This window comes from Antedon bifida, chromosome 11 (genome assembly GCF_963402885.1).
Source record: "Antedon bifida chromosome 11, ecAntBifi1.1, whole genome shotgun sequence".
Classification (NCBI taxonomy): Eukaryota; Metazoa; Echinodermata; class Crinoidea; order Comatulida; family Antedonidae; genus Antedon; species Antedon bifida.
This window is the reverse complement of record NC_136236.1, coordinates 10,403,133-10,420,707: the sequence shown is the minus strand read 5'-3', so window position 1 is coordinate 10,420,707 and position 17,575 is coordinate 10,403,133. Positions and strand designations below refer to the sequence as shown.

The following is a 17,575-nucleotide window of genomic DNA, read 5'->3' as shown; positions in this document are numbered from 1 at the left end:
TGGTCCAGACAATGGAAATGCTGGATACGTGAGGGCAAATTTCATGTCTGGTGATAATGGTGCTCCATTTTTTCCATTTCATGGTATACATAATTACCCAGCTATTGCTGGAAGCACAAGATTGCAAGGTATGTAAAAGCATGACATAATCTGGTCCTTACTTGGACAAACCTAGTCCTTACTTGGACAAACCAGTTGAGTTCTATTGCAGGAAACGCATACTCATACTGTTTACACATGAAGCTGAATGCTTATTTGGATAACATAAAATTGCCATTGTATCCAAGTTATCACCACTGTAATGTTGAGGTTGTCCCTTAGTACTGTTTTATCATAAAATATGTCTTTAATATCGGAATACATTTTTGGTGAAACTTACCAAATGAATATATTTCAACATACTTATTCATTTACAAATAAAGGTATTTTGCTCTTTCTTATCAATAGATGTCACATTCGCTCATTTTGATACTGCGTGTAAGAAAGATCATTACGCTACTATGACCAATCCATCAAATTATGATGGTATCCACCCAATGTCCGCTGTAGGTACTGTACAAAGAAGGTAACAGTCAGAGACAAGAACAGGGTTTACATACATATACCTAATTTAGGGTAAGTACTAATAGTATTTATCCTATATATCTACGGACCACTTGCATTTATCCAAGTTACGTAAATGTAAATCATTGTGTATCCTTACTTGCTAGTTGCATTATTTTCATCAACCTAGTACACTTACCTACAATACTTTTTGTAATGTACCGATTTACAATACAAATAAGTGAGAGAGAGACAAGTTCTGTTATAGTTGAAAGCTGAACAGGCCTATAACGCTTCCTGATATGGTCGGCATGACGACGACAAACTCGTCCATCTTCTAGTTTTATCTTGAATGAGATGCGACCGGATTTTAATATTATTGTTCCGGGTAACCATTTCAGATTTTGTCCTCTAAAGTTCTTTATATACACCTACTCTCCTTCTACAAAAGTGCGTTCTTTGCATGACGATCATGGGCTAATTTCTGTTTTTCAAGTTGAGTGATAACACGATCTGCTTGATAAGGGTGTAAAAGATCAAAATGCGTTTTCAATTTTCGGCCATTCAGTAATTCTGCTGGTGTTTTGCCAGTTGTGCTATGAGGTGTATTTCTATATTTAAATAGGAATCTTGAATTGTTTTTTTTTTAAACTTTATTTGGTAATCAAGGTTAAAAAACAATAAAATATAATAAATAGAAAATAGAAAAACAATTGCACGGAAAAAACAGGCCTTGATTACAAGGAATGCCAAGAAAAGTTAAAAACTTATTTCCACTTGGGTCCTTCAAAACAAGAAACTGATAACAAGAACATACAAATTACAACATAAGAATCTTGCGACTTTTGTTTCGATATATCCATCTTTCATACGTTTCATTGTTTCTTTAAATGTGCGTACAGCACGTTCCGCAAGACCATTAGATGATGGGTTATATGGGGCTGTTAAAGAATGTCTTATTCCATTTCGCTTTACGAATGTATGAAATTCATCACTGGTGAAACATGTTCCATTGTCGGATACTATTTTATCTGGCAATCCATGCGATGCAAATATAAGCCTGAGCTTATCCACTGTGGTATTTGTCGTTGAGGAATTTACCGGAATTACCTCAAGCCATTTTGAGTATGCATCGTATTAAAAACATTTTTCCAATAAATGGTCCAGCATAGTCGATATGTAATCGTGACCATGGTCTATTTGGCCAATTCCATGGGTGCAATGGTGCTTTAGGTGGTAAAGTTTGATTGGATTGGCATGTATCGCACTGCTTTGATATGTCTTTGTCCATATTAGGCCACCATAACGAATCCAGAGCAAAACTTTTCATTCTGACAATTCCAGTATGACCGTCATGTAGTGCTTGTAGCAACTGTTTTCTACCAGGCTGTGGAACAACAATTCTATTTCCCCACAAAATACATCCATCTTGTGTAGAGAGTTCTCTTTGTCAGATCCAATATGGTTGCAAGTTTTCAATTTTTGGATTAGTATTGGGCCAACCCTTTTCAATGTAGTAAAGAACTCGAAAAAGTGTTGGATCTTTAACCGTCCAACCTTTAATATCTGCTGTGGAAACTGGAGATTGGTTCATTGACTCCATCAATAGAACAGTTTCGGCAGGTTGTGGAATTGATTCTGGTTTTCCTGGCAATGGTAATCTGCTTAAGGCATCCGCATGGGACTTTGTCAGTTTGAAGCTTAATGTATATTTGTATGTGCCTAATTTCAGTGCCCAACGTTGGATTCTAGCTGATGCTTGGCTAGGCACAAGTCTGTCCTCATTAAGACCCAGCAATGGCTTATGGTCTGTTACCAATGTGAAATGTCTACCATAAATGTAAGACTGAAATCGCGTTACTCCGAAAACGCATGCCAAACCTTCTTTCTCAATTTGCGAATACTTTTTTTCCGCTTCTGCAAGTGTTCTAGATGCAAATGCGATTGGTCTTTCTGTACCGTCACTTTGTCGATGTGCTAACACAGCCCCACTTCCATATTGAGATGCATCACACGATAATATTATTTCCTTTTTTGGATCATAATGTGCAAGTACTCTGCAGGAAAGTAGCAATTCCTTTGATTTATCAAAAGTAGATTGTTCTAAATTTGTCCAGTTCCAAGCTTTATCCTTACGAAGTAAGGCATATAACAAAGCAATTAAGTGTGTTGGATAAGTTTGGTAAAAACTTCATAATAAGATAATAATCCCAAATAAGCTCTCGGTTCTGTCAAGTTTTGAGACGCTGGAGCATCTTTAATTGCTCTCACTTTGGCGTTTGTGGGATGCAATCCCTCTTTGTCGATCAGGTGTCCCAAATAACCAACAGATTTAACCATAAAAACACACTTACTCTTTTTTAGACGAAGTCCAGCATCTGCCAGTCGCTTTAGGACGGTTTCAAGAGTTTCGAAATGCTCAAAGTCATTTTTTCCTGTAATTAATATATCGTCCAGGTATACTGTAACACCTTTAATTCCTTGTAATAGTCCTTCCATGACACGCTGGAAAATCGCTGGTGCTGAAGAGACTCCAAACGGCAACCGTGTATATTGTAAAGTCCATTTTGAGTGTTGATTACAACATATTTTCGAGAATCTTTATCCAAGAGTAATTGTTGGTACGCTTGTGACATGTCCAATTTAGTAAATTTTTCTTCGGGGCAAAGGATACTGATCAACTTTGGCTGCTTTATTTACAGTAATTTTGTAGTCACCACAGATCCTAATGGTAGATTTATCTGCCTTAAGTACCGGAACTATTGGTGCAGCCCAGTCTGAAAACTGTATAGGTTCAATAATGCCTTCTCGTTGTAAGCGATCAAGTTCGTCATCTACTTTCTGTCGCAAAGGATACGGAACATTTCTGGCTTTGCAAAATTTTAGCATTGTCTCTTTATCAACATACATTTTTGCTTCAGTACCCTTAAGGGTACCTAGTTCATCTTTAAATATTTCTTGGTATTTACCAAGCAGTGAACTTAAATCTAATTGGTTTATTACCTTGATTTGTTGCCAGTCCAACTTTATAAACTGAAGCCAGTCTCGACCAATTAGGGTAGGTCCATTTGTTCGCACAATCGTTAACGGTAATATTGTAGTAGTACTCTGGTATGTAACTTCAGCATTAATTTTACCCAAAACATCCATTATTTGTCCAGTGTACGTACGTAGCTTAACTGACGATGGTTCAAGTTTTCTTTCAGGCCATAATTGCCTAAATTTCGTCTGCGACATTATTGATACCGAGGCTCCTGTGTCAATTTCCATTTCAGTATCCAAACCATCTAACAGTATCTTAACTTTGATGATGAGGTGGAGAACTAGACGTGGTCTTTGTTCCAAATAATTCTTCATACATTTCTGTAGCTATGTTGCTTGGTTCATCGCTTGGCTCATCTGCCACAACATTTTTAACTGTTTGGGGCTTCCCCTTCTTTTTGCTAAGACAAACAGATTGAATGTGTCCTACCTTGCTACAATAATGGCAAGTTGTTTACTTAAAATAACATTTGTCACGTCTGGCAAATGGTTATTCTTTCCACAGCGAAAACATGGTTTCGACTTCTTATTTGTATTTGATGTAAATTTTGACTTCTTTTTGTAAGCAATTTTGTTTACATTTTCAACTGCAGCTGCAGAGGTTGGCTGCGCCAGATCTCTTACATTTCTTGTTGCAGTTTCGATGCTAGTTGCAATTTCAACAGCTTTTTCCAGTGTCAGTGCTTTTTCTGCCAAAAGACCAAATTCCATGATTACGGACGCCAAAAACTAGACGATCTCGTAACATTGTATTGAGCGAGGCTCCAAAGTTACAGAATTCTGCCATCGATCGAAGCGATGCCATAAATTCAGGCACTGTTTCATTATCACGTCGAAAGCGTGAGTTGAATTTGTATCGCTGTACAATTTCACTAGGCACTGGACTGTGATGCCCATTCATAGCTGTTACCAGCTCATCGAATGTTTTATCCTTGGGTTTTTCTGGTGTAACCAAATTTCGTAAAAGCTTATAAGATGATGGGCCAATAACTGTTAACAGTGTTGCTTGTTTCTTCTCCTCTGTAGTAATTTCTTTTGCCTTGAAACACAAGTTACTTACTTACTTGTTTTCATAGCTATCCCCAATATTGGGGACATTTCGCCGTCATTGACATTATGTTGACATAGCACAACTTTTCTTAATTTTATGAGAGACGTTAATTTTGATGAGAAGGTCATGGAACACTAATTAATTTTAAAAACAACTAAAAACCTGGGACCTGTAACCCTTGGTAGGGACCCTGACGGGTACTCTCCCTCCGGGTGAAAGGGATCCCGAAACTCATCGGTGGGCAGGGGCGCTCATCTCCCTGTTCAGGACTATTCCTGATGATTACCCAACCTATTTACATTTAAAAGTTAAAAGTTATGTTATTCCTGATTCTCCATACGAGTGGGATAGAGATCCGAGACGTGGACTTAAAATTCCTTATGATGAAAAATGTCCACATAAAGGTTGGTTGTCTGCTTTAATGTTGAATTTTAGCTTTTGTAAACTGTGATTCTTCCCTAAATCTTTCCTCCTATTAAAGTTGCACTCTTGAAACAAGACCAGTCCATTCACCGAGACTGGGCACGCAATTTTATTGTGGCATCCCTTTTTTGAGAAGTAGGAGAGTCACTGTGTTGTAGCTGTGATCTTTTATATAATCTGCTCTTTTCATTAAGGTATCATTGGTACAGAAGACTGCATATGGCATGAATCTTGGCAGGCTTTTGAATGCTATGACTATGATTACGCTATGTTGATTATTGAAAGTCTTGATCCTGACACAGAATTACGACGTCTTCACCAATCGTCATTGGGTCTAACGGTTATGTTGATTTGATCAATGGACCACAAGATCACGGCTGGTGTCATGGGTACACATGTCAAGAGCGCATCAGCACATTTATGTCTATCGTTGCAATTGGAGAGACTTATGAGATGTATATGAGAATCTCAAACGTTATGACTTCATTTCCTGAACACAGCTCCAGATCAGAAAATAGTTGTCGGCATCTGGTATGCCAATCCTCAACGCTTAGATGTGTACCCCTATAACAGAATTGATGTCCTCACTAAAATGGAAGAGTGTCCATGACAGATGGGAAAATGATTTATTAATTATGTTATTTAAATGCCTACAGGGTTTAGCACCATCTTATTTAGCAAATCTATTCAAATTTATGGACACTTTTCACACAAAAAATACAAGAAGTCAATCAACTAAAACTCTAAATGTTCCAGCATGGAACAATATTTATGGAAAGAGAATGTTTAATTATAGAGCATCAACCTTATGGAATAATCTTCCTGTACATATCCGTAAAAATTATGAGACACTTAGTCAAGTTGAATTTAAACATCTTGTATAACTTCTATTGTACATAGTTTTAATATAGCTTTTACTTTTATTTTTCTTGTATTTTTTTCCAAATCTGGACCTCTTGGGAGACCAGTACTTGTGTATTGAAAGAGCTATTCCAGAATAAAGAAAGATTTGTATTGTATTGTATTGTATTGTATTGTACCATCAAGGTCACTATGTCATGTCAAATAACGGGCAGCTGGATGGAGATATGTTCCTATACAATACAATACAATACAAAGGTCCAGATTTGGAAAAAAAAAAACAAGAAAAATAAAAGTAAAAGCTATATTAAAACTATGTACAATAGAAGTTATACAAGATGTTTAAATTCAACTTGACTAAGTGTCTCATAATTTTTACGGATATGTACAGGAAGATTATTCCATAAGGTTGATGCTCTATATGCTCTTTCCATAAATATTGTTCCATGCTGGAACATTTAGAGTTTTTGTTGATTGACTTCTTGTATTTTTTGTGTGAAAAGTGTCCATAAATTTGAATAGATTTGTTAAATAAGATGGTGCTAAACCCTGTAGGCATTTAAATAGCATAATTAATAAATCATTTTCCCATCTGTCATGGACACTCTTCCATTTTAGTGAGGACATCAATTCTGTTATAGGGGTGTACATATCAGCATAAAGAATGATTCTAGCTACTCTATTTTGAAGTACTTGTAGACGATTAACAAGTTCTAAGTTACAATTTGACCAAACATTACTACACTAATCAAAACAAGGTAATACTATTGCATTAGCAAGTAGTCTTAAAGCAAAATTTGGAATATAATATCTTAATCTACGAATAATACCGATACGTTGTGATACTCTAGAAGCTACTTGTTCAACATGCTCTTTCCATGACATAAAAGTGAATCAAATGTAAGTCCAAGATATTTAAAATTGTCAACTCTTTCGACATCATTGCCATTAATAGAAAGAGAAATATGGGTTCCAGAAGATCCAAACGATCAGTTCATGCCAACTCCTGACTCCAGCATTTATGGCGAGAACTATTGTGATCGCGATTGGCAGACTCTTTGGATACTTATACGTGGTAGTGACCCAATTGACATCATCACTACACCGGTTATAATGGTTGACTTTGGTGTGGCTCCTGTTGATGTTGACGACTTCTATGAAGAAGATCTTGTTAACAATTTTGCCAGTTTGGTATATATAATAAGTAAATAGCTTTCTTTAACCATATTAAAGTATCACATAATCTATCCAGATTTCTTCTTTTTTCAGTTTCATATGTTTAGAAATGAGTTGAATTTTATTTAATTACCTATTCTTTTAATATCTAAACAATAATTAATATTTTTTCCTTACAGGCAATTCAACCCTTGAACATGATGAGTTAGTTAACCTTCAAGCAGAAATTGTTAATGCAGCACAAACCGGTACTTTGTACGAGAGTCTTGAAGTTGAGGTTATTAGCAATGACCGATTCTTCTCCCCCAGCTGAAGACCCAACAAGGGGTGTGAGAGCAACAAATACAACAGGAGGTCCAAGTACAGGCAATGAAACGTAAGTCACATTTTAAGAAGTAATGAGTTGAAGTAGAGTTTTCTGTAGAGTTACTGTAGTATAGAACTGGCTTGTAACGTCTTGTCCAAAGTCTTAAATTGTATTCTCATGTGTGGCGTGCAACAAACATAACCATAATGCCTATATCATTACAAACCAACATAACTAATTGGTTCACAGGTATTCTGAGAAGCAAGCTGAAGAAGAGGCATCTAGTGACCAAGGAGTAGAAATCATCTATCAATTCCAAAGCACAATGAGTATACGTTTACGGCTGATGCTATGGAGAACCATCCATTTGAGGTTCAGCCTTGCATCTCTATATTGGATACCAGTGTAGGTTTTAACACAATTCTTTCTAAACTCCAATATACTGTAGGCTATCAAGCTTTGGTAATACACCATAGGTTTGATACAAATATTCTACGAAAAAAAGGAATTATTCAATGATTTTTTGATTTTTTCAGGCTGAAATTGTGCAAAATCTGGGACATTCTTCACATCCATGGAAAATGCCCAGGAGTATCTGATGCAGAGCTCATCAGCAACAACACTGTAGATATAATCCATGGCTGAGCCAACTTCACTGATCTTGCCATTAATCTGTCGGGAAGTGGTTACTTCTTTGAATTCAGCATTGTTTATTCCAACTCATCCACGCTAGAAGGTATCAACTCAACAGAGTTTTCTGTCATTGAGGGTGTTTTCCACATATCAATCGCAGATCAACAGTAAAAGTTTTGGAGAAATTTAATGTTCAGTTTAATCTAATTGAAGATTTTACAACGGATATTGCAGAACATCTGGATTCCAAGGTTGGTGATTTTTTAATTAATTATAAGTCATTTTCAAATTGTCAATGCAGTTCTCTCTCTAATTAACCATCCATCTTCTATTTAATACTGCATTATAATTAAAAAATCACCATCAATTGTAGACTAGTGACGTATCCAATCTAAGAGCAACTTCTTTTTGAAGACTAACAGTCCATTTCAAATTTTCAATGCAGGTCTCCCTCTATTTAACCCACTACCTTCTATTAATACTTCCGCCTACCCCAATTTTAAAAGCATCTTCAATTGTAGACTATCGTATCCACTCTAAGAGCAACTTATGTTGAAGACTAGCCAAAAGTACCTACAAGTCACTCCCATAAAAATCCAATTACAGACTACTTTCAAATTTGATTTCATCGGCTGTATAAATCACCTCAAATTAAAGACAACCTCCAGAACAATTGGATAAATATTGGTCAAACATTGGTCAAACAAGGATAAATATAATATTCTAGGCTTTTCCTTAGGCTTTTTGTCTGGCACTTACTTGTTTTGGGTTCAGGCAGTCTTTAATTTCAGTATTTTGCAACTTAATAACAAGTTGTGTTAAAATACTTCTATAAGGGAACATATTAAGTGGATTGTTTTTAATAACAGATAATGATCACAAATCACAGGAGATCAGGAAAGTGCTAGATATGCACAAGCATGTGATGCGGTATATGCCCAAAATAAAAAGCAGGCAGCAGAGACTTCGAGGCCACAAGAACAGCCAATAGCCAAGGACATATCAACCTTGAAGAATTATAATGCAATTGCTGTAGTTGCGGGTGAAAACGTTAAACACGGCACATCTTTTTTTAAAAAAAAATAGGCATTGTTGCTGGTACAATGCAAACTTCACTCTCACAAAGCATAAACACCTTAAAAACCAGAATCTCGCCAAAACCTAGATTATCTCAAAATATTTCCTGCCCTTTATATAGTCCGTACAGCTTATTACCCTCACAGTACATATCTTTTACTTACCTGTTCTGCCAGTAGGTAATTGAAAAATCAGCAAATTTTGTCAAATTAACAAGTGGCAACACTTGTACAGGTAAGAAGAATAAGAAAACTTAATTTTTTTAAATTAATTATTTTATTGTGTTTTTCTATAGGAGATAACCCAGAAGCCTAGAAGTAGAAATGAATACTTTTACAGGTAAGCTTTAATATAGTTTATAAACAAAGTATGTAAAATGAGAATACTTCTTTTGCTAATAGAAGAGACAATTCCAGAGTGCCATAAAATCAAGACCATATATTTGTTGGTTCTAAACATGGAAACAAATTTTATGGTAGATCTTAAGTTCTTCAATGCAATCAGTGCAATCAAAGTACTTAATGTACAGATATATATTAGGAATATATTAAATTGTTAACTTTTCATTTATTATTGATCAGCAGATGAAACTTTTAAAGAAGAAGAAAACATCACAGGTAAGCTTATAAAACATTACTAATAAAAATCTATACCAGCTGGTGCTGAGGTGAGGTGAAATTAAGATTGACTCTTTCTATGAAGTTCTTTTTTAGTGTTAAAATTAATTAATCCATGTCCCATTTTCCATTCCAATCTGTCCCTGTGTCATAAGAAATGTTTAAGAGTTGTGCAACTGTAGATGCCGGAAATGGCACTTATCAGACACAAATTAGATTTTCGTAAACATTACATTCTTAACATTTTATTGTTGTTTATCAGCAGATGATGCTGATAATTATGGACAACTAGAAATTGCCACAACATCAGGTAAGTCTACTACAATATTAGCAGCAAAACATTTGAAAACACAAATGTACAATGTATCAAGAACGAAAATGTATAAAATATTAATGTTATAAATTGTTTTTGTTTACTACTATAGGAGATGACCTATACAACCATGACGATCTCACAGGTAAGTTTATATTTAAAAAGGTTCGTTCTTCACATGCCAAAGAGCATTCAATTGGTTAAAGAGCAGTGCATATATATGATTAGACTGGGTTCCAGCCCGTAAATAGTAAAGATAAATAATTTGGCACATATGGTATGATAACCTACGTCATTCTTATCGGATGTTTGCGGGCATGCAAATCGATTTCTTCACATATTTCCCCAGTGCGTAAATCTGAGTATTATATTATACGTATAAAACGCCATATGTGCCAAAATTTACGGGCTGGAACCCAGTCTAATATAGGATGGATGTCTGAGGTTGTCATATGTACCTGTAGGCCTATACTTCTGTATTTAAGCATTTTAATTGGAATATTGTTGAACATTAAAGGGAAAGAGATCAATATAGTGTTATTTTTGAACAAGTACAGTACTACAGTAGTTATAAAATATGGGCCGGTTGTTGGTCGCAAATATTCAATTTCTCGATTCCAAGTGGATAGCTGTCCTAAAAATAGGACAAATTTAGGACAAATACACCTGTAAGAGATGATAGAATAATTGCATTTTTGTTTTTCTCATTTTGCAGGCAAGAAAGAGGTAGCGAAATTGTTGACATCAAATCCTGGATTCTCAATTCAAAATTGGATAATTATAAGGATGAAAGTTAAGAATGAAAAAATGATGCTGATGAGTTTTTGATTTTAAAAGGTTTGAAAATAGATATAACATAACGTATGATAACGTTCTGATTGATATACTTGTTTTTAATAGTGTTACCATATCAATTTGTCAGGCTGTTGCACCTAAGGGCGCGTTTATACAACACGCTATTACACACATATTCAACACGCCTACGAGAAGTGTGTTCTATAACATCGAAGAGATTCCGTGTAATGAGATTTTAATTGCAAAAAAGGCTACTTGGCTGAATCCTAACATTTTGTGGATTACTGGTTGCTGTTATTATAAATAATAGTGTAATTTGATATTTGGGCTACAATAGTCTATAGATTATAGCATGGATTAATTAGTTTAAACTAATTGATACATGGTTATATACTACAAGTTGATCAATTTGGAAATGTTTGCAATATTAAAAGTGTAATTTGATATTTGGGCTACAATAGTCTATAGCATGTATTAATTAGTTTAAACTAATTGATTCCGTAAATCTTCTAATTGTAACCCTGGGTTATTATTTTTTGATTGTTTTTTAGGGTGGGTTACTATTAGAAGTGGGGGGAGGGGGGAAGGGGGATTACTATTGGAGTAGTGGGTTATTATTACTAATCTTAAATTAGGCACCTGAAAATAGTAACCCACCCCAACTTTTCCGGTCAGCAAATCATAGAAAAATAATAAAACAGTACGAATAAATAAATTTGTTTGAACTTTATTTTATAAACTCAAAAACACTCAGTCCTCCCGAGATCAACATGCATTATCTCCTTATTTTCAAAATATTGCTGCATAATAAACGACCAGTCTTAATGTCATTTTTTCAATAGTTTTTGTGACTCTAATAATAACCTCCCCCATGGGTTACTAGTAGTAGTAGTGTGTTATTATTATAGATTGACTTATAAGTTGGGTTACTACTAGAAGCGGGGTTACTATTAGAGTGTGGGTTACTATTAGAATTGACGGTACATGGTATAATACAAGCTGATCAATTTGGAAATGTTCACAATATTAAAGTGTAATTTATTAAGTTATTCAGTGATTAAATATTTCAAAGTATTTCAGCTAGAATGTCAATGTTTCTAATTTATTTTTCTTTACATTATGATCATTTATTTATACATAAAAATCATCACATATAAGACAAGAACAATTGTCCTGCAATTGATCCTGCTGGAGATAGATTTCATACATGTTAAAAACGTCAAATGTTTTAAAAAAAATTACCGGTATGAATATGAAAATATGAAGCACAATTAGTGTAGTATGTTCCTTAATAAAATTCTTAAAATTAATACTAGTGTAACAGACTGAAATTAGGAACTATCCAGTGTATGTTAGATTCAATTAATAGTATTCCTAACACAGTACATTACTGTAGCAGCTTTGAGCGAGTAGCCAGATTTCTAATTCTTACATGATTGTACAGTAGAACAAATCATCAATAAAATAATCCAATACTTTTACTGGATTTGGACATCAGATGAATCTAAAGATGTTAAAAACCACATGGACAATTGTTATTTAAATATTTTCAACGTCATGACAATACAAATTACATATTTAGAATATGACATCAACTAAGAACAATATAGCCATAGAAAATGAGAAAAACTGCAACCAGCTGCCCAAGAACATTTACTCCATCAACACATCAGACACTAGGCCTATATGAAAAGGAAAAAGACATTATTAATGTTAACACAACGAGTACCAGACAACATAACTCTTTTGGGATCATTTCAGCCACCAGTTATTGCGGCCGTCAGTTATGCCAGTACATTTTTTTTTTTTTATTTTACATGTGCCAATAAGTATGTGTGATTTTTATAAATAAAGTTGTTTTGTTTCCGTTTTGGTTTTATTCTGCAATTTGTGTTTTTTAAATGTTGGAAATTAGTTTATTTATTATTAGTTACCATTACCAATATTAATAATTAATATTCATTTTATCGATAACAGGATTATGGTTTCTGTATCAAGTTATAAACTCCGAGTGCATAAGAAATGAAGAAGTACAATTAAAAAAACGGGAAATATTGTGTTTATGAGATGAGCCTTGTTGTTTGGGGTATCATGTATAATAATGATATGCAGAAATAAGAAAAGACGTAAAAAAAAGAAATATACGATTAATTATTATAATTAATCATTAAAACTAGATGTTAGATTAGTAAAATTTGTTTTGTATTAAGACACATTGATTAGTATTTATCGGCTGTTTAATAATTAATTAATATTTACTATATTCATAAAAACATTGCGCGGCTGATACTTGACTAGATACTAAACTAGTTTAATGGCCATTTAGTTCTGTGTTTATTTATGGCTATTTGGAGGCCTCCTTTTGTTTGGTGCGCATACAAAAGTGGGCCCGATCATCCGTTTAACAGTGGTGGCGCCAGTGGGGGGGGGGCTACGGGGGCTCTAGCCCCCCTCGTCGGGGAGCCTAGCCCCCCCGTCGGGGAACACGGGTACTTTTTGTCGGGGAATATAATATACAGTAAAAAACGTTCGCGTTCACTTCATATATATAGCTTCAGCGCCTAGAAAACCACGACGTTCCATTGACCGTGAGAGTACGTCAGAGGGCTAATATGCACTTTTATGCATTCATTATTGCCAGCGATCTAACTTACTACTAAACATTAGCTAGGTACGCACTTGTCTGGCGGTATCCCTTTGTACGAATCGTTCAACGTTGGGTCGAGACGCGTGATATCATGTTTCATCCAGGGACCAAAATGTGTACTGTAGTTATTTTCCAGGCGAAGTTTACCGACGGTTACGTCGTGTACTGCGTCGACGTACGCTACACTACAGCAAAAACGAATTATGTTAAATTGTTCGTATGTTCACCAATTTTTTAATTTACAAGTAACCTTCTGTACCGTGGGGCACCTAAAATAAATTTTTCATCCATTACTAAACAAAAAAACATGCCCTTTTCGCTTAGCCAACATCTTATTATAGCTAAGTTATTACATTTTCAATATCCTGTATGTCATGAATTTCTCACCACTCGCGGAAGTAGTCCAGATGGTACGCACGCATACACCTGGGAGGAATAAACTTATTTCCCCGACTGAAAAAGGTCTACGCTTGCGTTTTTTAAGCCTCTAGGCCTGATGTTTCCAAAGTATAAAATGCAATTTTTTTGAAGACCTGCAGCTCTAGTTTTAAACATTTTTTTAGCTCAGCCCCAACAATAAAGCTGGTCATATTTCGAAGAACAAGAAGTACATTTTCCGGGACCTAACATCTCTATTTTTCAAACATTTCTTAGCTCAGTCACAACCATGATAGGGACTTATATATTTTGTTTCATGTTTTGAAGTATAATAAGTCCAATTTCCGGGACCTCCAACTCTATTTTTCTAAATTTTCTTTGAACTTTTATTTTTTAAATTGAAAAATATGGATTGAAACAGTCATCGCGCATCGTTTTTTTGCACGCAGTATTTTATTTATGCATTATAAAAAATGGCTACCCTAAATCTGATTAAAAAGACCTCAAATGACGCTAGAACGCGTTGCTTCCGGGGGCTTCGCCCCCTGGACCCCCACCGGGGGCCCTTGGCGGCCCCCGGGCCCCCAGCCTAGTGATGCTCGCTTGCATAGCCCCCTCGTCGGGGAATGTAGCCCCCGCGTCGGGAAGATCCTGGCGCCACCCCTGCCGTTTAACACCCATACGCGAATCCTGGGCGAATATCTACTAGGCCTATTCTAGGCCTACCTAGCTAGGCTTAGGCTAGGGCCTAGCCTAAGAAAAATAAGCTAAATAGGCCTAGCTAGGCCCCTAGGCTAGTTATTTAATTTTGGCCCTAATTAATAGCGATATACAGTACTATGCGGCGACTATAATAGGCTAGGCCTAACCTTTTAGCTTAGCTGACTAGGCCTATGCAACTAGTTTTTTAAAATTGGTACCAACTCACCTCACGCCCAGCCAGGCGGCAAAGGCCGCATCACTTAGACCTAGGCTAGGCCTTCTAGGCCTAGAATAGAAGACACCGACAACAAATTAAAAGACATGCCTCTAGGACCTAAAATTATTTATAAATTTGGTGAAACAGAATTTAACCATTTAATTATTTTGTTTTATATAAATTGTAGCCTTAAGGATTGACAGAAAATAAACTTAGATAGGGGTCAATCGGTTGATTTTACTTCCCTCTTTTTAGTGTAAAATGGCCTTAAGGGTAATATAATAAATTCCCCTTAGCACAGCGATTGTGGTATGAAAACGTTGAGGGGAAAGACAAAAAGGGTTATATCTGCCATTTTACCTACAAAATAAAAAAAAAGTTTGTATCGTAATTGGAATCATTAACATATATGTTGAAACGCAAAAAAGAATATATTTAGCCGATATTTTGGTTTAAAACGGTTGGAATACCATCTTTCCCACTACACCTGTACAAACCATTTGCATAACAACGCCGACATACCACCAACGATGACATATAAATTCTTTTCTAAACACGTAACGAAGAGAACTATAATTCCTTTTTTTCTGACATTCAATTGTTAGTCATTCGCGGCGGTCAACGCGCCACACTGTTGAATTTTGATGTTGTTAATCTTTTACATTATATTATCCTAAATTAACCTGACTCTCTAAATATCTCTCTTTCAAAATAAAAGAAAAGCATTTTATATTTATTTAAAAAAAAAAGAAATCCGTAGAGATTCGAACCCCAGCCAGTAGAGCTGAGAGAATTCAATCCAAACGATAGTTACTAGAGCACTACCCGTTATGCCACAATGTACACGAGTAATAAAAGGTGACAATAGTATAGTCTTATACGCGCTTCATATTACGTCATTCTAATCGTTACGTCATAAATTTGCATATTCATGACGTAATTTTGAGGAAACGAATCTAGTTTTAACCTTGCTATTAACCAGAGGGCCGGGTAGCTCAGTTGGTAGAGCGTCGTGGAACACGATTATCGTGGGTTCAAACCCCATGCCGGTCGGTGGAAAAGAGTTAAAGCTATGCGAGCTTCTGCTTCTGTGTTCACAGATTTAAACGTCCCCCTTTCCACCACACATTATGAGGCAATAACATCAAAGCATCTGATGTGTGGTACCCCCAAGGCTGTGAGAGAGCCTTACCGTGCTAGAGGCAAGGGAGCACACCATCATTTTTTTTTGGCTTCCCGCCTCTTTCCGATCTCGTAAATTTTATGTTTGGCGCCCTCAATTTTAAGAACACCTTAGTTATGTCAGAAAATTAGGAACAAATAAATAGAAATGTGTAAAGATGCCGATGCCTAGCCTGGCTAGTGTATTCTCTCTATTTATTTAAATACATATGCATTATTGTAATAAATAATTTCACAATTTTTTTTGAAATTGAATTATTAACTTTGAACAAACGAACATTATTCGAAACCATGTACTACATTTTACTGTGTTTGATCATGAATAAATGAAATGAATTAAGTGAATAATTGATCATGAAAAATCAAAACAACTGATACAATGAATTAAATGATGAACAACAGCAGCCATCCAACCAACCTATTGATTGCTACTCCTATACAAATATTGATCAGTTGGTATGCCGTGCGTTATTATGCAAATGAGTTGGTGCAGGTGTAGTGGGGAAGATGGTATTGTTATTCATTGCGGTCAACACGCCACACTGTTGAATGTTGATATTGTTGATTATTCAAATCTTGTAAGAAAAACTATTTCTCCGGGCGGGAACCTAGCAGATCCCCTCATTTAGTTTGAAAGAAATCTCGAAAAGAAATCCATCTGGAAAAGATCTACACACATGTTCTAGCTATTCCAAATCCATTATAAAAATAATACCATTTATAATGCAAATGGCGAATGTAAAAAAAAAACAGACGTTAAGGCGAAATCGCAAAATTATATTTGTTGACAAATGTTATGGACATTTTAATTCACGTTCATTCCCCTGATATAGTATAGTTTAAACTACACACTGTTCTAGCTATTCCAAATCCAGTATGAATTATAATACCATTTATAATGCGATGTAGGCATAGTAAAAAGAGCTGTCCCCAATTAAACGAGGGGTTCTACTATAATATAAATGTAGGCCTACACTATAATAGCTTATGAGAAGAAAAATTTACTACACAAATGTTATAATGTAAAAGAAAAATACTAGTATCAAGTTTTTTTTTTTTAATAACTTAGGCGCACTTTTAGTAAAAAAAAATGTTGTAAATGTATAGTAGAACCATAGGCATCATATTTTGAAAGATAAAAAATGTCCAAATCATCTAAAATTCTAGTAAATTACCCAATTTTTTTACTAAAGATAAATAAATACATATAGAATTATTGTACCAAATTTGAACAAAATTGAAGTTGGTTAAGTATTTTTTCCACGATGGTTTTTGAATGATGTTTTTACAGTTTTATTTTATCCAAATAATACTAATTAATTTCTATCACTAATAAAAATCTAACTTTTCGATATACTGTATTACAATTTTGGAATTAAATACTCTTTTATGAGTGGAACACACTTATGCTATTAAATATTAAAATGTAATGTAATTATTAGTCATTAATTAGATATTACTTAACTTTTTTTCCCCGTTATTTGAAACCTACGCGAAATAATAAGAGAGGACGCTGTTTTACTGGTAATAGATATAGTTATTATGTGTTGCATTCTTCCGCTCGAGTATTCTTTAACCCCACAGACTACTGTAACATCGCCCAGATAAATA

General features: G+C 35.1%; 1 protein-coding gene across 1 annotated transcript; it reads left to right on the top strand.

Moving 5' to 3' along the window:
* The first annotated feature begins 7,288 nt into the window (after window positions 1-7,288).
* On the top strand, window positions 7,289-7,812 carry LOC144855194 (uncharacterized). Its single transcript, XM_078713008.1, has 2 exons — window positions 7,289-7,472; window positions 7,653-7,812. The coding sequence occupies exons 1-2, from the start codon at window positions 7,330-7,332 to the stop codon at window positions 7,810-7,812; spliced, it is 303 nt and encodes a 100-aa protein (XP_078569134.1). The 5' UTR covers window positions 7,289-7,329.
* The last annotated feature ends 9,763 nt before the right edge of the window (window positions 7,813-17,575 follow it).

What these genes read in the sequence shown, in the direction of transcription:
- LOC144855194 (XM_078713008.1), top strand. Translation starts at nt 7,330, where the DNA reads ATGCAGCACAAACCGGTACTTTGTACGAGAGTCTTGAAGTTGAGGTTA. An exon ending in CCAAGTACAGGCAATGAAAC is followed by an intron (nt 7,473 to 7,652) that starts GTAAGTCACATT and finishes ATTGGTTCACAG; the next exon opens with GTATTCTGAGAAGCAAGCTG.